The 21,488-nt window shown below is 51.6% G+C and overlaps 2 protein-coding genes across 2 annotated transcripts in view; one reads left to right on the forward strand and one right to left on the reverse strand.

Annotated features, from left to right (window-relative positions):
* Positions 1 to 1,646: 1,646 nt before the first annotated feature.
* CFAP73 (cilia and flagella associated protein 73) lies at positions 1,647 to 11,941 on the reverse strand. The gene is made up of 7 exons (XM_044448886.1): positions 11,883 to 11,941; positions 9,295 to 9,400; positions 7,266 to 7,370; positions 6,245 to 6,445; positions 3,817 to 4,038; positions 2,607 to 2,765; positions 1,647 to 1,766 (listed from the first exon to the last, which is right to left on the reverse strand). Exons 1-7 carry the CDS (start codon positions 11,939 to 11,941, stop codon positions 1,647 to 1,649), a joined length of 972 nt encoding a protein of 323 aa, XP_044304821.1.
* Positions 11,942 to 18,260: 6,319 nt separating this feature from the next.
* Positions 18,261 to 21,488, forward strand: part of RASAL1 (RAS protein activator like 1) — a 60,810-nt gene continuing 57,582 nt past the window's right edge. Inside the window, exon 1 of the mRNA XM_044448887.1 lies at positions 18,261 to 18,325. Within this exon, the coding sequence (XP_044304822.1) occupies positions 18,261 to 18,325 (65 nt within the window). The remainder of the gene's footprint in view (positions 18,326 to 21,488) is intronic.

Genomic DNA, 21,488 nt, shown 5'->3' on the forward strand with positions numbered 1-21,488 from the left:
GAGGGGCAAGACGGGGGTCGGGCCCCCTGAGGGTTTCTTTAAGCCATCCGGGGCTCAACCTTTAGACAGGAACAGCTACAACTCTCGGTTGAGCGGCTGGGCTGGGCTGGGAATTGTCAACCCTCCTTCCTAACGAAACCTGCTCCCAGGTGCCCCTTGCACGGAAAAGGTTTGAACTGAGCCCAGGAAATGCAGCTGCCACCCGGTGGGGACGTGCTTGGGGTCAGAGCGGTGGAATCCCAGTGCTGTGCCATCGCCTGCAGCCTCGTCTTGCACGGTGGACGTTTCTGGATGCTCTTCAAGGGTGCATGGCCCACGGATATAACGGATGCACGTGCCGCTGTGGCCAGACTGGATGGATTCTAGAACAGCTGCAGCTTCTGCAGTAGCTCTCTGGTTGTAGAAAAAATGCCATTTCGATGAGCTAGGGAAAGTGTAGGACAGCACTGCTCTCCAGGCAAAGAGCTTGATCTTTTGGCAGGGGGGGTGACCGAATCGAGAAAGGTTCTGCCAGTCAGGTCAGGCCTTCTGTTGACCAAAAGTGTTCCCAGATATTTTGGGGGGGGGGGGTTGCATTGAATCTCAGCTTGTTTGCCCTTAGTCCATGCTTAAGTGCAGAGAAATTTTACAGGTGCCAGAAGCCTCAATGGAGTCAAATGCCCTAAAGCAAAAGGGCTGAAACGGGCCAAGCAAAGGGTGGAACACGTGTGCCAAACCCCCAGTGCTAGATTTGATCTGGGATTTCACATCCCCGCCTCAGGTGCTCTGTTTCAGTCAAGCTCGGCTCACATAGTGGAATTTTTTGTAGCCATCTGCAAATCATGCAGCATTTTAAGCATATATTGGGAGGGAGGGAGGGAGGGAGGGAGGGGGGACCTGTCCTGCTCCGTAGCTCTTCCTGGTGCAGCTTCCAGGCCTTGAGAAGGAGAGATGCACAGTACTTGGTTCAACTTCCCCTAAAAAAAACCCTTTCAAAATCCTTTCAATCATCAACCAACCACCAAAATCCGGGAATAAAACTACTGCCAACAAGGAGGAAAGAAACATCCCTTAAGGGCGAAAAAAGACCTCCTGCAGAAGTTTAATGGCTGACTAATGCAAGCTCAGGTGGACAACAGGCTATTTTATGTCCTAGGGAAAACTGAGGAGAACGGCAGGGCCTGCAAACCTTTTCCATCCCCTGCCATGCCCCTGCAACGGAGGTAAAATTAAGCTGTCTTGAGAATGTGTTTTTTTTCTTCAGTGTTAGGAACAGCCAAAGGGAAAATGGCTGGGGGGAAATAGAAAAATGCCTCCCTGGACATAGGAAGGAGCAGCTCTGCTGTTCACAGTCTGATATCCAGGAGGAATTGCAGGGGTGTTGGACTTCGGCGCCTGGACACCACTCCCCTGTTCCCCCAAGTGCCAGCTGGCTTTGGCACTGTGTCTCCCCCTCCGAAAAGCTTGAAACATTTCTCCGAAGCCTTCACTTCTGGCCATAATGACTTAAGCGAAAAGAGGCTGCCATGGTTGGATCTGTGACCCCATCCTGTGGGTCTTCAGCCCCACATGCTGCTGAAAGGTGGGGAGGAGAGGCTGGTGCAGGCATGGGCGGTCCTGTCAGGAGATCGCAGGCGGCGCTGAAGCATCTGGGGGGCAGAGGAGGGCTAGCCGGGCCCTGCCTCGGCGTGGGGCACAGTGGGCGGCTCCGGCTGTCGAGCCGGGGAGGGCTCCCCCTTGCGGAAGCTGGCGAGGATGTCAGTTAAGTCCACGATGCAGAGCTGGACCTGGAGAAATCGGGAGGGAGGTGTTTGGGCAGAGAGTCTGCCTGGGTGGCATGTGGGCAAGAAGTCGGGCCAGCAGCTGCCGGGGGCCACCCCCTGCTCCTCCCCCCCCCCGCAAACCCCTTGCTCGCCTGCCCCTTCCCCCGGTCCAGGCAGCAAGGAGAAGGGGACCCCATGGCGGCCAAGCAGGCAGGTGGCTGCCAAGGTGAGCACGAGGGTGAGGAATGAGAGCGGCCCGGAGGGTGGCAGAGGTCCTTGGACCTGCCTGGGTGGTGGCAGGTGCCCCACGGTGTGGCCTGGGGAGGGCTCTGGGCAGGCGGTGCCTCTTCCTGGTCCTAAGTAGCTAAACCAGAAACGCACCTGCACAAGTGCTTTGGTGCTTTGAAGAACCACCAGGGGGCGCAAAATTTGGATTTGCCTGCTTTGGTTCATCATTGAACACAAAAAGGGAAAGGGCAAAAGACAGCCCTGCCCTGCCCTGCTCTGGTGCTCCTGCTAGGGGCACCTACATCTACCATTATCCCAGGAGACATTCCAACAGAATGAGCTTAAGGAGCAATGCAGGGCGGCAGGGCTCCCTCGGGGTCCCTTCCTCCTTCAACTGGCAGCACCAGCAACTGCTCCTCACAGGCTATACAGAATGAAAACAAAGCCATTCCATCAGTTCTACTCACAGAATTTTTCCTCTGCCCTCCCCACTCCCTTTTTCTCGCATGCTGTGTCTTTTGAGATGGTAAACCAGTGAGAATGGCTGTCATGTTTCATTTATTCTAAGTTGCTCGGGGAGCCTTTCTGGCTGACAAATAACATGAAAAGTCTCCAAACAAACGCATCCATACTGACCGCATCGAGTTGGGCTTCCGTGTCATCCTGTGGCACGCCAGCCGGCAGCTTCCTCTGCTTGGCAACCAGCTGGTAGAGGTTCAGCGTTGCCAGCTTGATCTGCCCAAGTTCCAGCGTCTTGCTAGCAGCTGTGCTCTGGATACAAACCCAGCTTGACTCCTGTAGCAGGGATAGGAGGTAGGCAATTGGAGTGCAGGGTGGGGGAAATGTCCCCTTTAGCATCCAACCCTTCTGCTGCATCGTAGGATCTTAGGGCTGTGCCACCCAGACAGATTGTCCGTGATGTCGTGCAGGCAGCTTGCAGAGACGCAGCACCTGCACACTCTTATCAGCAGAAGCTGACACAATCTGCCATCCCGTTCCTTCTGAACTTTGCTGCAACCCTGATTGGAGCCTGGGAGGAAGGCATCCTCTGAGCAACCCCAAATTGCTCCCTGCGGAGGAAAATACTGCGGAGGTGATGTGGAGAATCTGCTGTAAGCACTACTTTTGCAAACGTCCTCCTGGTGAGATGGAAACTGCTAGAACTGGTCAGCTGAATTATTACGTTAGTTGTGTATTTGTGTCTGACCCATCACGACCCCATGGACAACATTCCCCCAGGTTCTCCCGTCCTCCACCATCCCCTCGAGTCCACCTAAGCTCACACCAACTGCTTCAGTGGCCCCATCCAGCCACCTCATCCTCTGCCATCCCCTTCTCCTTTGGCCGTCAATTGTTCCCAGCATCAGGCTCTTCTCCAGGGAGTCCTTCCTTCTCATTAGGTGGCCAAAGTATTTGAGTTTCATTTCGTATCTGGCTGAATTATGCAGCTTCCTCAATGTTATGCCCTTCCTAAGCGGCATGGCTATGGAGACTATTAAGATGAGCATCCACATGCCAAAACTTGCCACTGCAGTCCTGGGGTCAGAGCAGTTAGTAGCCAGAAATCAACTGATGAATCTTGGAAATTCTGCAGTGAAACCCCTGCTAGCTGCCAGTTTGTAACCACCCTTCCTGCACGAAGGACACAGGGATTCACATCTGTTCAAAAACAGCCACCCTAAAACTGTTACAGCGCATGCGACACTGGAACCATGTTTCTGCATGCAACAGTGGAACCTTTTTATTGCATGCCAAACCCGAAATGTGTGATCACAATCTAGGATCCAGTTTAAAGGCACGTGGTTTGCCCAGCCACCTGCCCTGCTCCGGGCAGCTCCCTCTTTACCAGTTCGTGCGCCCTCGTCTGCGCCTGCTCCAGCCGGGCCTGCAGCTCGGCCACGCGGTTGGTCTGCTCCAAGCTCTCGTTGCTGCTCTCCTCCAGGAACTGCTGCAGGCTGGCGCGCTCCTCCTCCAGGGCTTCGCGGGCAACTTGCTCTCTCTGGGTCAGAGCTGCGTGGGTGGCCGACAGGGCCTGGAACCGGGCGATCAGCTCTGGGACTTCTTGAAACTGGGCATGAGATGAAGACAGGAGAAAGCACAAGGGCCAGTTCTCCAGGGCCAGTTCTGTTATGCAAGAAGCTGCAAAAATACTTCTCAAGTTAAACAGCCAAGACTCCCAACAGAGTGAGGCAATTCCTTCGTTTATGGCAATGGATGGGGAAAGCCCGCTCCGCCTCGTTCATATTCCCTGTCTCATCCCATTACATACACCTACATACATTGCATGTGCCTTATAATTAGCCCATTGTCTGTTCAGGGTGTGTGTGTTATTATCCATTAACCTATTACCCCTGTGTGCTCATAACTACAGCTTTACCCCTCTCTAACTTCGTCCTGCCCTAGGACCCCATCTCATAAAACTACTGGGAGGATGAGACAGGAAATAGCACACTTCCTTTCAAGCCAATTATCTTTTCCTCCCCTCCACATTCCTTCAGAAGGTGTCATGATCTGGTTATTGGCTTCTTGGTTTCTCAATCACTGAGTTGCTTCCTTCAGTTCTGGGGGCCTAAGCGGTGTGGTTAAGCTGGCAGTGGGGGAGGGCACACTTTTTAATCTTCCAGAAGTTATCTTTCTGGCATTTGGGTAAGACTTCGCTCTACTTCTAAGACTTCGATGTGGGATTTCTATCAGTGGTTTTCTCAAATTCCAGCAAATTGGTGGGGGGGGGGCTTCTCCATTTTTTACACACTTTCATATATTCCAGATTGTACATTGTATTTGTATTCTATTGCATGTTTGCACTTCAGTTATTGCAAAGTGCCCAGAGAGCTTTTGCTATTGCACAACATAAGATACGGAAAGAAATAATATGGAGAGGACAGGAAAAGCTGACCTTTTCTTTCCCATCCCCTGTCGCCTCCTGCATCAAATTCTAGCTTGGAAGTTCTTCAGCAGGTGGACTTGTCCTCTTAGGGAGTTAATGAACCGTGTGCTCCTCGCTGCTCAATAAAGCCCTTCGTAGGCAATCACACACAGCTGCAAATGCATCCGCATTTGGCCACTGGGAATCTCCACAGCAACCATCTAGAGAGCAGCGAGCTGATAAAATCGGGAGGCTGCACTGTGCAAGAACCGGCTTTGCAAGTGTGGCGAGCGGGCAGACCTCATTTGCGGAGCAATGTAATGGCCCCATGTTTATGGCCATTTATTTCCCCTGCTGAAGCCCCTGCAGGCTTCTAACCACATTCCAACCAAGTATCGTTTCTTTCCTTCCTTGGATTTGTTCCAGTTTATCCACATCTTTCTCAACGTAGGTTTTTCCAATTCAGACACACACACTGAAGAACACCCGCTCCTTTTAAAGGTTGTACTTATTGGATTTTATTTTTGGGTGTGTCTGAGATAGTCAGAGTCTTAGCTCTGACTTTGGAAAGACATTTGGAGATGGACAATCTCCACCCTTTCCGTCAGACACCAGAACCAACCGCCTAGGGAAGAGGCGAGTCCTTGATCGCTGGAGGTCGCTGCTCAACCATCTCTCAGCCGAGCTTTAAGTGGGAACACTGCACTGAGCAGGGGAATGGGCTTGATGGCCTCAGTCGCCCCTTCCAACTTGATATCACCGTCACCCTTATTATTAATAGGCACGGCTGCAGAGAGAGCAAAACCAGGGCCCATTCCCTGATGGCCCTCCTCTAGCAGAATCAGTTTCTTTTCAAGCTCATAAGCATGCTTCAGTTTGCTTGTTTTCCTTTTCCCTCCTCCTCCCACTTTCCTTTTGTGCCGTGCCTTTGAAATCATCGTCTGCAGCAGCCGTCTCATTTCTTACTGAACTTGGGCGAGCTGTCGCAGAAGCCTTTTCGATTGATCAGTGGTGTAAACCTGCTTCCAATAAGCAATGTGTGTAAGAAAAGATTATATTGCTTATGTTTAGGGTTTGATGATGATGAAGAAGACTTGTCTAGTTGGTAATAAAAAAATACTTGGGATAAAGCCTTGGGGAAGAGTGGAACCCCAGTTTGGATGACGGAATTGTAGTAATAGACTAAGGGTTTAAAAATATCAAGAGCAGCCTCCCTGCTTTGCTTTTCAGAGAACAAGTCCAAAAATCTTTTTTTTTAAATGGAGGTACATTTTAGGGGGTTTTGTTGCAGCATTGGACTATCTGGACCACCAGCCAAAAAGTTCAGGTGGCTGGCCTTGACTTGCACCAAAAACCCCTGCACCAGAATTTTCTTCTTAGCACCTTGCTCTGTCTCCTGAACGCTCACCTGTTCTGATTTTTCTACAACCTGCTGCAGGTACATGGGGAAAATCTTGTGGTTGGCCAGGCGCAGCTGCAGCTTCTCCTTCACCTCCAGCAGCTGGGCAATTTCCTGCCGAAGGCGCTCAGCCTCAGCCCCTCTCTGGGCCGCCTGCCGCTGCTCCTCGCCAGCCTTGTGCAGCGCCCGGCTCTTCTTGGCATCGTTCTCCTGCAAGAGGCGGGCTGTGGGTCAGGCCAGGGCATCGCTGCCTGTGAACCCAACCTCCTGCCCTGGCTGCCTGTGAACCCAAAATAGCCACCCCACGGGCAGAAACTGGATGCTGGTTGACAGTGCCGAACACTAAAAGTTGCAGGCCATCCAGTGAAACCGACCGGCTGTGGATTCAGAACAGGCCCAAAGAGCGGAAGGAGATTCTGCATTTCTGATTCAAGGAGGGAAACAGAAGAGCCACAGGCTGCATCCTCCTCCAGTGCTCGGTAGGTGTCCTCTGAGACGCACCTTAATGTATGGGGTGTGTCTGCACAGACCTGCCTTCTGCAGGTGGACACAGCAGCAGGTGCATCTGCTCCAATCCATTCTGTGCCACGAGCCATTTTACTTCTCCCAACATGATGTGCTGCCCAGGGCACTGTGGGTAACTACAATGGCAGCCAGCTGCGTGCACCCCGCTGCTCAGTCCAGGGCTAGCCACAGATCGTGGGAGCTGATTCCTGCCACACCTTTCAGCACCTTCCCAGGGCAGTTTGGGGATGCTTAAAATCACAGTGAAACAAATCGAAATCCAGCCATCACGTCACTATTTATATAAAGCACAGTATTCTTTTAAAGTCTATGAACAGAAATGCAAACATGTGGAAGCATGAGAGCAGTGGACCCAAGTTTAACTCAAATCCAGCAGCAAAACAAGACCAGAGGTGAATGTCAGGCAGGGTTTCCTGGGGACCTCAGCTCTTTTCTGACTTTGCCACTTGACTAACCCTAACCTGGCCCTGGAAAGCAGTTGTCAGCACGATTTTAGCTTCCAGACCTTCAGGAACTTGTCAAACTTCAGAATGGCCTCTTTCAACTGTTGCTCTTTGCGCTCCAGCTCCTGCCTTCGATGGTGCAGGTTCTCCATCTTCACCTGAAATTCCTGGGAGAGAACCAGAGAAGGTTGGAGGAGGAAGAGGAGGAGGAAGAGGAGTTCTTTTAATGATCTTCTTTGAATGGACTTTAGGGCTGCTGGCTACTGCAGGCTTTACCATTGCAGTTGTGCCTTAAACAGTATTAAACCAAACTCTCCCTTTTCAATGTGTTCTTAGTGGATTCTTGGAGTGTGGCATTCTTCGTTTCTTTTGATTTCAGCAAAGTTGCATTGAAAGGAGCTGCAGCTCACTGGTAGGACACACCTGTTGCACAGAGATGGGCCCAGGTATAAACTCTCACCTCTCCAGGTAGGGTTGGGGAAGCCACCCAATGGAAACTCAGGACGTTCCACCAGTCGCTGTAGGCCACAGAGTTGAACCCTTTCCAACCTGAGGGCTGAATTCAGTCTCAGAGAAGCTCCCAGGGCTGCATTCCACTTGGTGAGCAGAGTGCAAATCCAAAGGGCCAGGGTCAATTAAAAAAAATATCTGAGCATATTGTAGCTTAAATCTGTTACTGCTCAGAGCAGAGCAGAGCAGAGCAGAGCATTTCAGCCTTTTGGAAATGAGGAATGTGAAAAAAAGTAGGGACGATGAGAGACAGATGGTATAATACTGCCACTAATGCAGAGCTATTTTAATTGAAAAGGGAATTCCACCAGCCTCTGTCTGTGGTGGGATTTCCCACTGGTGCAAAGGGCTTGGGCCCAGGACGTCACTAGTGAGGTCACACAAGATATGATGTCATCTGAAAAACTGGGATGTCTCTCTCTTTATACGAAGTTGAGTGCACACTTAATTATGGGTATACCCCACCTTTCTCCCACTGTGGAATTCAAGGTGGCCACATGCAGTGCCCAGGTGGTCTCCCCTCCAAGCTCAGGCCAGCCCCGGACCTGCTTAGCTTCAAGAGGGTGGATGCCGTATGTGCCTTCAGGCCATACCCTTAGACATGCTGCTTTTCTGGACAGCAGTCAGTTTAGTCATAGGTAAAAAGGTGAAAGTAAATCTTTCCCCTTGACATTGAAGTCCAGCCATGCCTGACTCTCGGGGGCAGTCCCCGTGGTCATGTGGCCAGCATGGCTAAACACCGAGGTGCACGGAACGCTGTGACCTGCCCACCGAAGCGGTACCTTTTCATCTACTTGCGTTTGCAGGCTTTTGAACTGCAAGGTTGGCAGGAGCTGGGACGGAGCAACGGGAGCTCACCCCGTTGTGCAGATTCAGACCGGCGACCTTCTGATCAACCAGCCCAGCAGCACAGCGGTTTAAACCACTGCGCCACCTGCATCATGGGGGGTAACTGCAAATCAGCAAATGAATTTTCTCTTATTGTATGGAAAAAGAAGACTTGAGACCTTGCACAAATGGAGAAACTCATTAAAGAAGGCAGAAAGAGGCTGAATAGAAAGTGACACTTTTGATGGAATATGGTATCTATTTACTGAATTTGCTAATAACTGGGGAGAATACCTGACGACCACCTGAGACATGCTGAACTCCATCTATTAGGATGATGACGATACCCTGAGCCAGTAATCTTGCTCAAACCGAAGAGAGACCATGAGTGAACAGAAAGGCTGAAAAGAAGCTGACTCACATGTGGTGTGCTTAAATTTGCTACTGTTCACAGTTAAGGTGAAAACTGTAACTGATAAAAGAGGGGAGACAAGCAATGTGTGTGGCGATTTGCAAAGACCAGGTGGCTGGGGAAAGGGCCGTGTCTATCTGGCAAACTCTGGAAGGACCGACGGAGGCCAGGCCCTGGTCCAGCATCCCTGGCTGGGCAGAGATGCACAGAGACGAGTGCAGAGAATCTTGAGTGAGTTGGTGGAGGTCAGCTTTCTGGCTGGTTCTTGAGCGTGCTCCAACCATCCCTCGCTCTCTCCTGCCCTGCATGACCTACAGGACCGGTGGGACAGCCCTCATTACCTCTTTCTGGGCCAGCAGCGCCTGGGTTACCATAGACAGCTCTCTCTGTTTCTCCAACAGCAAACAAGCAGAAGGCAAAAAGTCATTTTCCTTCTCTGGGATTTTCCTGAAAAACAAAACCAGGTAGAAGGAACGGTGTCAAACTCACACATGCCTGTCAAACTTGTCTTCAATGCCAGGACTTAATGAAGTGCTTGGCACCTACAACTCATTAAGTCTGGCACTGCACAACATCTAATCAATTTGTTTATTTGATGCACCAGGGAAAAAAACCTTTGGATCAAATGAGAAACAGCGTGTCAATCAGGCATAATAATAATAATTGTTATTATCCTATCCTGGGGCTGATGTTGCTTAATCTTTTCATCAATGACATGGAAGACGGGGTGAACAGTCTGCTGATCAAATTCACAGATGATACTAAAACCAGGGCAGTGGACACAACTGAGGAGCAGGTACTCCAGATGCAAAAGGATCTGGACAGACTATGGAAGTGGGCAGGAGACAACAGGATGGCGTTCAGTGTGGATAAGTGCAAGGTCTTGCACTTGGGGCATAAGAATAGCTGTCCTAAGTACAGGTTAGGTGACAAGTGGCTGGAGAGCAGCACTTGTGAAAGGGACCTCGGGGTGCTGGTTGACTGCAGGCTAAACATGAGTCAGCAGTGTGATGCGGTGGTCAAGAGGGCGAACGCCACCCTTGGTTGCATAGCCAGAAGTGTGGCTTCTAGATCAAGAGAGGCATTACTGCCACTCTGTACAACTCTGGTGCGCCCACAACTAGAGTATTGTGCTCAGTTTTGGGCCCCTTGTTACAGGAAGGATATAGCCAGGTTGGAGTCAGTGCAGTGCAGGGCCACAAGGTTGGTGGCCGGTTTGCAGGGGATGCTGTATGAGGCGAGACTGAGGGAACTGGGTCTCTTCAGCCTGGAGAAGAGGAGACTCAGAGGGGATCTGTTGGTGACATAAAGGGACATGAGAGGCTGTCACACGGGGGTGGGGAGAGACCTGTTCTCCCCCACAGAGGAGGGCAGGACGCACTCCAACTGAGCAAAGTTCAGGGAACCAAGGTTCAATTTGGATGCCAGAAGGTCCTTCCTGACAGTTAGGACCCCGAGGGTATGGAATGGGCTTCCACGGGAGGTGGTTGCAGCTCCAATGGTGAGGGTGTTCAAGGATAAGCTCAAATTCAGACATGCACATGGTGGGCATGTTGTGAGCGGAGCCGGCTGGAGCCGGGGGTCAGACTAGATGGCCCGGGAGACCCCTTCTCACTGGCTCTGTTTCTATGTTTCTAATAATAATAAAAAATCATCTACACAGTTATACAAATGAAGAGTGCAAGCACTGCCTTAAAAGAGGAGCTTTCCTTTATGGATAAGAGGCTGCTGATTTGAAGACAGTGCCTATCGCAATGTGTGTGTGCATTGGGAAGGGGGATTTTTGCTTGACAATTGTCCACTGCAGAATCAGTCTTTAACCGATTGAGACGGTGGGAGAAGAACAGCATGCTCTCATCCTGAACAGCTTCACTGCTGCTAGGAAGGAAACTGCATGGCAATTGTGTACTGCACGCCTGGGCTGATCCTTACAAGCCCCCTGGATGTGATGCAGCCCTGTGCACACTTCCCAGGACACACAGATTTACTGGAAAGCCTGAAAATGGGATAGTCCCATTCCCATCCGCTAAGAGGCTAAAACCCGGGCTGTGAAGAATTAGCTCCAGACCTGCAAACGTGAGTGAGCGAAGCTGCACCTAGAAGGGAAACGTCACTTATACTGAGTGGTCAATTTGTCCACCTTGGTTGTTGGAGAAATGGTGGCTCTCCAGGCTCTCCAACAGAGGACTTTTCCTGGTGCTCTTCCACAAACCCACGTCTGTTCCCCTGCCCGGAGCAACTCTGCCACCCCACGGCCTGGGAAAAAGAGGCCAACCAACCACCCAGGCAAACAATCATCGGGGTCACAGAAGCAAACATCTGTTATTCTTATTCTTATGTTACTATTGCAGAAAATAAGAAAACGTGATTGTTCCTGTAGTCTTCAAGATACTATGGCTTACGAAGACTTCAGATGCAAAACTGCATATGCTCAGAGGTGTTTGGTTTCCTATTTCTTTTTACTGCATCTCCAGGGTGGTAAGCAGAAGAAGCAGAGATGTTGTCAAACACTGGAAGTCAGTCTCCACAAGAAGAGAAATGGGAATTGTGGCTTACAAGGAACACACAAGGCCATCTAAGCCCCACCCACTCCGCAAAATCCAAGGCCAACAATGGCCCAGCTGCACCACCCTCTGGTCCATGACCCCAAATAAACTTGCCCCACGCAGGCCTGGCAGCAGCCACAGGAAAGTGGTGTCTAGGCCTGTGCCCTGGGCCTGTGCGGGGGGGGGGGGGAGGTGCCCCTATTTGTTCCTATTCCCCTAATTTTATTCACTTTTTTATAAACAAGTAGAGGAAAGTCAATTTGCAAGCTTGTCTTTGAAAGACTTGCAAAGAAGATGGACTCCCTCCCCACGGCTTGGTGTACCCCACCGCTTAAGCTGATGGTGGCCCCCCTCGCCCCCCCCCCTTCATCCGCAAATCTCACATCAGGCTCAGCTTGTCCCTAAAAGCCGCGCGCACTCTTTCCTCCAGGTCCGAAGCCATCGCGGCGCGCTCGTCCCACCGTCTCCTCCTCCGGCCGAGCTTCGCAGCAGCAAAAGGCCGGGAGGCGACAAGGGGCCCCCGGCGGGACTGCTCCCATCCCGGGAACCGCGGGCGCCCCGCCCGCCCGTTGCCAAGGAGACGGCCAGCACAACGTTCTGTTGCCATGGCCACCGCGTCCAGGAGAGCGCGTGCGAGCCTCGACCCGTCGGCGCAGACGCTGAGAGCGGGCGCGGTCTCTCGCTCAGCACCTTCTGGTGTTATCGATTTACGACGCTTTCCTCAGCCATTGGTGCGATCCTGAATCCCCCCCGCCCCGGGCAAGGGTAGGGAACTCAAGCCCAGAGGCCCGATCCGTCCCTCCGGGGGCTCTGCAGATGCCCCCCCCCCTTTTCCCAAGTGCCAGTCATGGAGTGGATTTCCAGCTTTCGCACAGTTCTTCCAGTTCTAAAAGGATGCTGGTGGCATGCTGCCATTTTGGCCCGGTCCCTTTGGGCGCACCCGCCTCTCGAAAACGGCCCTAGGACTGAAAGAGGTTTGCAGCCCCTGCTGTAGGCAGTTGAACATAGTTGTCTCCCACCAGCTCCGATTCCTCTTAGTCCTTACAACGACCCTGTGAAGTAGGATAGTTTGAGAAACAGGAACCGACCAGAATAACTTAGTGAGCTCCTTGGCTGAGTGGGCATTACCCTTACTTCTCCAGTCTGACAGTCTAAAACCACACCAAACCAGCTTGCACTTTCCTGTTCTCACATGGCAGGTACATCCTGTCTTATTTCCTCTTGTGAGGACCCCTGGGCAGCTCGCATAGCTCCATTTTACCCTCACAGCAACAACCCTGCGAGGTAGGTTAAGCTGAGAGGGAGTGTCTGGCCTAAAGTCACCCTGTGGGCTTCAGGCCAAGTGGGACTCGAACCCAGCTCTTCCAGGTCTCTTCTTCAATGCTCTCTTCACCACACCACACCACACCACACCACACCACACCAGACCACACCAGCTTTAACTTGCAGAAACACCTTGACTGTCTGCTTTGCATGTCTGTGTATTTATTTATTTTCCAATTTATATCCTGCCTTTTTCCTACAAAGGGCTCAAGGCAGCTTACATCATTCTCCCCCTCCATCTTATCCCCACAACAACCACCCTGTGAGGTAGGTTGGGCTGAGAGTCTGTGACTGGCCCAAAGTCACCCCGTTGGCCCCATGGCTGAGCTGGGACTGGAACCCAGATTGCCTGAGTCCCAGTCCCGTGCTCTCAACCACGGGCTCACTGGTGTGTGCAGGAGCCTGGAGTCTTTTTGCCTTTGTTGAAAGGTATGTTTTCCCATCCGTTGCAATGAGATGCATTCGCATGTGCGTGGGTGCAGACAGTAATAAACACAACCGCTCTTGAGGCCACAAGTCCGGGGAGGAGACCTTGTTCAGCCACATGAGCTCCTGGGCCCATGCTGGGGGTGGACAGAAGCCCTGCTGGGGCTCTGGACTCCAAGGCGAAATGCATCAGCTCGCCTCACACTCACACTTTCCCCCTCCCTCCGCTCTCTCTCTCACACACACTCAAACTCACCCCCCCACAGAAAACACACCTGCACATCCATTCTCACATTACATAAATTCTCACATTCATTCATGCATGCGCCCACGTCCACACACCTCCCCCACGCACAGCACAATGAGGTTGGGGAAGAGGCCTGTTGAGAGCTGAGATTCTTGGGAAGCCGGAATTGATTCTGGTGCGGCTGCCTTTTGCACTGCGTGGCCCACCTGCCGAGCTGTTTGTGACTCCACAGCACAGTTGGGCTATGAAAGAAGAACTGCGGACCGAAAAGCTTGCACTTGACTCCACATTTAGCTCTCGGATGCTTTGCGGGAGGAAGGAACAAGGTACTTAACATCTTGTTTTTGCGCCCTGTGTTTTGTTTTCTGTTGGCATCCATTTCTCACTCTTTGCTAATGGCGCTCTTAATTGCAGTGGGTGGGTGCCAAACTTTAGAAGATGCACCCAAGTGTGAGATTCCTGCTAGCAGGAGATTCGTGGCCAACTTGCAAGGCATATATTTTCATGTTTGTGTTTTTTTTCTGTTCTTGCTTTTCTGAGTGCTGGATTGGATGGACCATTGGCCCGAGCCAGTATTTTAATTACGGTTTTGTGTTTCAACCCCAGTGCTGTAGCTCAGACTAGAGCAGTGAAAATGAGCCCAAACCAGCCGGTTATACTTATTTCTTAAATCCCCTAAGGCACATGTTTAGGTAGAAAAACTGACTGGGGAAAGAGGGGAATTTGTGAGACTATTTTCTGTCTACGCATGCATAGAATTGCAGCTTTGAGAAATGAATCAGTAACATGCAGAGTTTGATCTACATCTGATAGCCCTCTTCAACTATCTGAAGGGCTGCCGTGGAAAGGTGGTGCAAACTTCTCCTTTGCTGCCCAGTGGAATTGTGCTAAATTTTGAAGTGCGATTGTTCATCATGACGACTATGCCTCCAAAGAGAATCCAGACATTCAGCTCTGTTGATTTCGCTCTCCTTGCATTGTACCAAGGTCCTCTGTAGGTTTTCTGTTCAGCAAATGGGTCTTAATGGCTCATGGAGGACCAAGCTGCTCCAAGCTACTTTGCATGATAACAGAATTAGCTCCCGCAGCAATTTCTGGCAAAATCCATTTCGCCATTTTTCAATGAGGACTGCAGTTTGGCTCAAAGGGAACAGGGAAGTTGGAGAAATGTGTCCAGTCATGGCATCATCCCTGCCTATCAGAAGGTCCCAGTGCATTCACCCTGGGAGCCCTGGGTCTATTACACCACTGCTCTTCAGCAGAGATTAGGATTAAAACTACCTGGGGGGGAAGATTAGGAGAAGGGACCTGACTTTAAGAGCTATTTGGCCGTAGACTGTCTCAAGCGGTGGCGGGCAGCAGCTTTGCTGGACGTTGGACAGCCATTAGTCTGGATAGCAATTAGTCAGGGATCCCCAGTTGGACTAGATGGCCTCAAAGGTCCCTTCCAACTCCAAATTTCAATGTGATTCCATTGCAAAGACATTCAGAGAACAAGTAAGCATATCTGTTCTACAGGTGAGAGCCCATGTGGCATTGTGATGAGGAGTGTGGGACTGGAACGCAGGAGCTCTGGGTTCTAGCCATGGAACCAACTGGGTGACTCTGGTCCAGACCCTCAGTCCAACCTACTGCACAGGGTTCTCATTGTGAGGATAAGAGTGGGAAAGGGAAACTTGAGTAAATTGCCTTGAGTTCCTTGAAAGGAAAGCAAAGGTGGGATATAAATATAATTAATACATTAATAAAGTGTATTACTTCTCTGGAGAACTGCAGTTTGGTGAAGAAATCTCTTCCCAACACTTCATGGGACTAACCCTATGGATTCCCTGCAGGGTAAACCTGGATAAGTCTGTGTTGCTTAACAGCAGCGGAAATACCACACTCAACTTTCTGTAAGACTTCATCTGTCTTACAGCTGGGCAGGATTACTTTAGAACCTGGAGCAACACCAGCTTTGCTTTTCCAATCCTTTCTACCCTTGCAAATTACACTGGAAGGAAGGTCTGTGCAGTTGAACATCTGGATTTTATTTCTGACTCAACTGGCAGATTATTTGGTTTGCAAAATAGCAGAGCCGTGTCGCACCAGCCCAATAATTCATCTCCCATGGGTTTGTCTTCTGAGAGTAGCAAGACTAATGCTTCAGAAAGCTTGTGGTTAGACATGAAAGCAGAAGCACTCTCTGCCTGGCCCCAACCAGTATTCAAAGATAAACTGTTCTAGATCTGGAGGTGTGATTTAGGTCTCTCAGTGAGTAACTTTGGGTAGACATCTCCTCTATGAATTTCTGTAATTCACCCTTGGTAATGGGTGTGATCCTATGTCCCAGTCCCCACATTGGGAGCTGTGGGCATTTTACTCCCTGTTTAAGCATGCAAAGTTTAAACTAGTGATCGTCACCACACCTTGTGGCAGAGATTCCCACAAGTGGATGGAGTGTTGCTCAAAGCATTTCTGTGTTTGTTTCCAGGGCTGGGGGACCCTAACAAACCTGGAGTTTGAAAGAGAAAGAGAACAAGAGAGAGAGGAAGGTTTTGCTTCCAAGCCTCTACATTTCTGGAGTTCTGTTTTCTAGCTCCCCATTGCTGTTTCAAAAGCCTTAATGCAAATCAAGTTTATCCCTTTAAACAGTGCTTTGGAGGGGTCTCCATGAAGAATTGCAGGAATCTGCTTCCTTATTCCCCCCCCAAACCCCCCCCCCCCAGAGAAGGCTTAATTGCATGTAGATATCAAAGGATCATTCTACCATCCAGCAAACTCAGCAAAGTTGATATAGCCCAAACAACGCCAGTCACAAATTCAAATATGCAACAATACTACTTTTAGGCTGGGACAGAGCCAAGCATGTATGGGCCAAAACTCAGTGAGAGAACATGGATTCATAATCAGCACCAAGATTCAATATTCAATTCCACCTTTTTCTTGCAAGAAACCCAAGGAAGCTTTCATAATCTTCCTCCTCTGCTCCATTTTATTCTTACAACAACCCTGCAAGGTAAGTCAGACCGAGAGTTGCCAACTGGTAGAAAGTCACCCAGAATGCTTCATGGCCAAGCAGGATTAGAGCCCTGGTCTCCCGAGTCCCAGTCCAACTCTCTAACCACTGTGCCACACTGGCTCTCCAACATGCCCCAGCAATAAATAAGAGGGCTTTTTCATTACTACAAAGATATCAGTTTTTAGCTGATCAGTAAACTTTGCTCCACTGACACATTTTGCACTCAGACAAAGGGGCCAAGCCCCAGTGCATGTTTAATTATACTGAATTTCGCTCAAGTGCTTCTTACATGTTTTTAGAAGAGGTCTTCCAGTTGTAATAGGAGTTACATTCCAAGCCCTTTGTTTTATGCGTACCACATTTCAACAATTTAGAAAATTGCACAGAAGCTGGGGAACCACCTAACAACTGGTGCTTGGAGGCAGGGGTGAGGGGCCGGGCTGTGGGGATCCGAGAACCCCCAGGGGTGGAATTTGGACCTCTGGCCTTGAGGTTCTTCTTCAGCTCTCAATGAACAGGTGTCTCTCCCAGCCCTGCCTGGAGATTCCAGCAGCAGTGGGTTTCACCTTCATTGTCAATGGTCCAGTGTAGCCATCCGGCTTCTCAGTCTGGACTTTAAGGGGCCCATGCATAGCACCGAAACTACTCGGCAATGGGGTTCAGGACCATGGATAGCTCCTTAAAAGTTCAGGCGGGTGGATTCACTGGCGCTCTCACACTGGCGCTGCTCCACTTCTTGCTGAGGGATCCTCTGAGAACTTTGGCATGCAAGGACCATGAGCAAAAGGTGGCAGAATTCTTGCCCCGCCCCGCCCCGCCCCGCCCCGCCCTGCCCTGGGTACCTTGCCCACAACCCCCCTGCCCTGATCCCCCCCGCCCTCCAACTCAGGAGCTGCCAGACCATGTCCGTCTTCAGATCCAGCCCATGACGGACGCAGGCCTGGGAGTGTCTGGGCCACCCCTGGAAGCTGGAGCTCAGGTCTAGGCAGGCAGAGGCAGTGCTAGCGAGTGGCCCATGAGGACTGGAGCCCTGAACCTCCCATTTGGAGTCCCAGTTCTGGGCGAGGCCCTCTGCCCCACCACCCTACCGTCCGTGGGTACTCGCTGAAAGAACGGTCCGGGGGTCTTTTGCAAACGGGATGGCCTTAGGAAACAGGCTTCTTGGGGGCTTCGGAGATATTTAAATCAGCGCGTGCGAATTGCGCGTGCCTCCCCCCGCTTTCTGTCCCGCGCGCCGGCGCCCCGGATCTTTCCGAGTCCCGCTCCTGGACGGAGAGCCAGCGGCGCGCTGCGCTTCCGGCGCGGCTGTTCAGCAAGCGCGGGGCGCCCGCGTCGAAACGGGTCCCCGCCTCCCGCGCCCCTGCAGGCCGGGCCCGCGGCCGCTAGGCGGCGGAGCAGCCCCGCGCACCGGCTTGGGCCGGGCAACCTGTAGCCGCAGCAGACGCGCCGGAGCCCGCGTGGCATGAGGGTCGGCGGAGCTGCCAGCTGGAGAGGCTGAGCGGGCAGGCGCGGGCGCGCCGCGCGGATCGCCACCCGGGCGGACCGGTTCGCCCGCCCGCCCGGCCGCCCGCCCGCGTGGCGGCTCGCAGCCTTCCCGGCTCGCGGAGCCTGGGCTCCCAGACCCCTCCCCGGGCAGCGGAGGGAGGCGGCCCGGCTTCGCAGCCGTCGAGGATCGGCGCGCCGAGCCCCGCGGACCTCCGCGCATCGCCGGGCGCGCAGCAGCTTCGCCGCCAGCGACCCCGCCGGCCTCCCCGCGGCCTCGGCATGGCCAAGCACACGTCGCTGCACTTCCGCGTGGTGGAGGGAAGGGACCTGCCCGCCAAGGACGTGTGAGTTGGCTTCGCCGCCCGATCCGCAGCCCCGACGCGTGTCCGCGCCCCCGGGGGAGCCGCCCGGCGCGCTCGCTCCCCCGGGTCGCTGCGGAGCGGGAAACCCGACGGGGCGGCGGCCTGTCCCCGTTCCCACGACCACTCCCGGACCGCGGGTCTAGACTGAAGGATGGGGATGCTTCCTTGCAGCATCTCTACAAGGCCCACTCGCTGGAGCCCTCTCTGGGCGGCGTGCAGCAGCGCATAAAAGGCTGGAAGGATCCAATGGAAGCATTCGTATGACAGTAAAACAGCATCTAGCTGTAGCACACAGTTGAAAAGCCAGTATTCGTATTTGCTGCATTAATAAATGTTCTGTAGCAGAGACAGACTCGAGATAGAAAGCTCCTTGAGCGTGGGACATGGGCAGCTCATTTCTTTTGGGTGTGGGCAGGGGCTACGGGGGCTGGGGGGGGTGGATTTTATCTATTCGTCTGAAAGTCTCCTTTCTGGATCGAGCCCTCTTGCAGCAATGGAAAGCAGTCTAAATATTCAGTGGCTAGAATGTCCGCTTTTAGGAAAACTTTGAAATTGCAGGCAAGTGCAGAAATAACTCAGCAGTCAGAGCTTGGTGTGCTGGAACACCTGCTTGGTCTTGGGTTTGATCCCTTGTACCTCCCATTAGGGTAGGAAAAACTTTGGCCTGAAACCCTGGAGAGCTGCAGCTGCCGGCCAGTGCCAGCAATATTACAAGGCTGCCTCCTAGGTTAATATACAGGGCTGCATTAAAGAGGACTCATAAGACAAAGCACGCCTCCGGTCTAAAAAGTGCCTGTGGCAAAGTCAGCAGCTTCATGCCCAGTTAAAAGCCACTTGGCCCCAGTCCTGGTGGGGTAGCTGCCTCCATCTGCCGCAGCAAAAGCATCTGATGCATCTTTAAGACTAACCAGTATTGTTATCTTGCTGTTTTTGTGTTCCCTGGAAGTGAAAATGACAAAATTGAAGCTGCCCTCCTTTGGGTGCATGAGAAGGCATGACTCACTGGAGAAGACAATCCTGGCAGGGAAAGTTGAAGGTAGAAGGTGAAAGGGAAGACCAAATATGAGATGGACGGGTTCCACCCAGGCCTTGAATTTAGAAGAGCTGAGCAGGGCTGTCATGGATAGGACATTTTGGAGAGCTTCCATTCACAAGGTTGCCATCAGTCCAAGACAGCATATAAGAACAACAAATCTTATTGCATAAACTTTCATACATTAATGGGTGTTGGTGTTGCATGTGTGGTCTGCCTGGAAATACTTGGCTGACCCCTGCTGGAAACTGTATACTGCATTCCATGGGTGTTTGCTTTGATGCTGCAAGCTTCCCCCTTAAGCTTCTTCCTGGAAATTCAGCACCTTCTGTCATCTCAGGGGGTGCTCTAGTGAGCAAAGTACTGGACTTTGGGATGGGGAGGGTGAGTTCAGACCCAACATCAGCCACGGGGACTATTACTACTTTGCAGGGTTGCTGTGCGGGAATGAAACTGGAGAAAAGGCAACCTGTACTCTTTGAAAGAGAAGCAGTGCAGAAATGTGATGGACACAGTCAAAATCGGAGAACTGGGGGCTTCTCTTGGAGAATGGAAAGCGTTGTGGCATCTAACGATCTTTTGAGAGTAACTTTTATGGTCATTTCTGTGGCAGTCTGCATTTATTAAGTGCTGCTCACGGGGCTGGACAAGATGTTCGAATATTCATACCATAGGAGGAAAAAGACAGAAAGGAAAATTAGAATGCCTTGCTGATCATGTCCCGCTCGTTCTGATATTATACTAGGGAAAAAATCTTGGAGCAGTCAAGATCCAAAGAACTTTAGATGTGTTTACCTTGCTCACCAGGTGTTTGGTGCTTCTGGAATTGACAGGGGCTGATATACTGATGAAGGAACTGAGGACCGCTGGGTGAAGAAACAGGGTTTTGGGAGTCCGCTGGCTAGCACAAGTCCTTGGCATAAGCTGCAGGGGCTCTTTCGACCTTAGATCATCCTGCGGACACTTGGCAATGTGACTGCACCAAACCGGGTGGTGTGGGCACAAATAGCCCAGGGAATTAATTGCTATGGGATTTGGGATGGTGTCACCGTAAGTTAAGGGTGCAGTTCTGTGCATATTTTGATCACTCCCAGCATAGACCAGCTGAGGAAGGCGCAATCCTCTCCCACTCTAGGCAACAGCTTCCGTCCGTTTGGGGTGGACAGGCACCCTTCTTTCCACATTTTATTGCTCTGATTATGGGACTTGGGAGCAAAAGGGATGGTGGATGTTTCTATCCCTGGTGCCGTTTGTATGAGTTCCTCCAAGGGCCTTGCTGAACAGCATCGGAGGTAGTTTGCTGGGCTGGGCAAATTCTGGCCTCTGAACAACAGCTGTAGACCGCCCTCTTGTGCCCCATAGCAAGAAGGGGTCAAGCGTAGTTGTTTGCCAGCTCTGTGGGACCCTTTTAGTGCTCCGTTCTGGATATGCAGCAGCCTCGTGTTTGTTTAAAACAAAACACCCAAAGTGTCTTTTAAGTTGGGGGGATGCTATGGGTCCACTGGTAGGTCCCCTGTTTTAAAGGACGATGGCTTGGAATCAAAAGTCAGAACCGCTTCCGTGAAGAGGTCTGTCCACATCTCTCGGCCGCCCTGACTTAGGATGTCTTTGCAGCTGCTGCTGGAAACATGAGACAGTGCTTTAGTTTTGTGAGGAGTGAAAACTCACATCTTGGATGGGGCCAGAACAAATAGTCTGGCTTTAACACACCAGGGGGTTGTGATGGGTAAGTGTGCGGCCTGGGACTCAGGCAACCTGGGTTCGAGTCCCCGCTCGGCCATGGAGCTCACCGAGTGACTTTGGGCCAGTCACAGCCTCTCAGCCCAGCCTACCTCACAGGGCTGTTGTTGCTATTATGAATTATTATGAATTCCATTTCTATACTGCCCCAAAGCCAAGCTCTCTGGGTAGTTTGCACAGCCCCTAAAATGGATGATAAAAGTACAATAATAATATTGTAAAATCAGAAAAAATATTGACAAATGTAAGTCTGCTAAAATAGATAATGAAAACAGGTAATAACAAGGAATGACAAAATGAACAGAGGAAGAAGAAAAAGGGGGACTCTGCGAACACCTGGTGGTTCCCTTCAAGCCACGGGCCGGTCAAGCA

Source organism: Varanus komodoensis, unplaced genomic scaffold, assembly GCF_004798865.1.
Source record: "Varanus komodoensis strain SLA01 unplaced genomic scaffold, ASM479886v1 scaffold56, whole genome shotgun sequence".
NCBI lineage: Eukaryota > Metazoa > Chordata > Lepidosauria > Squamata > Varanidae > Varanus > Varanus komodoensis.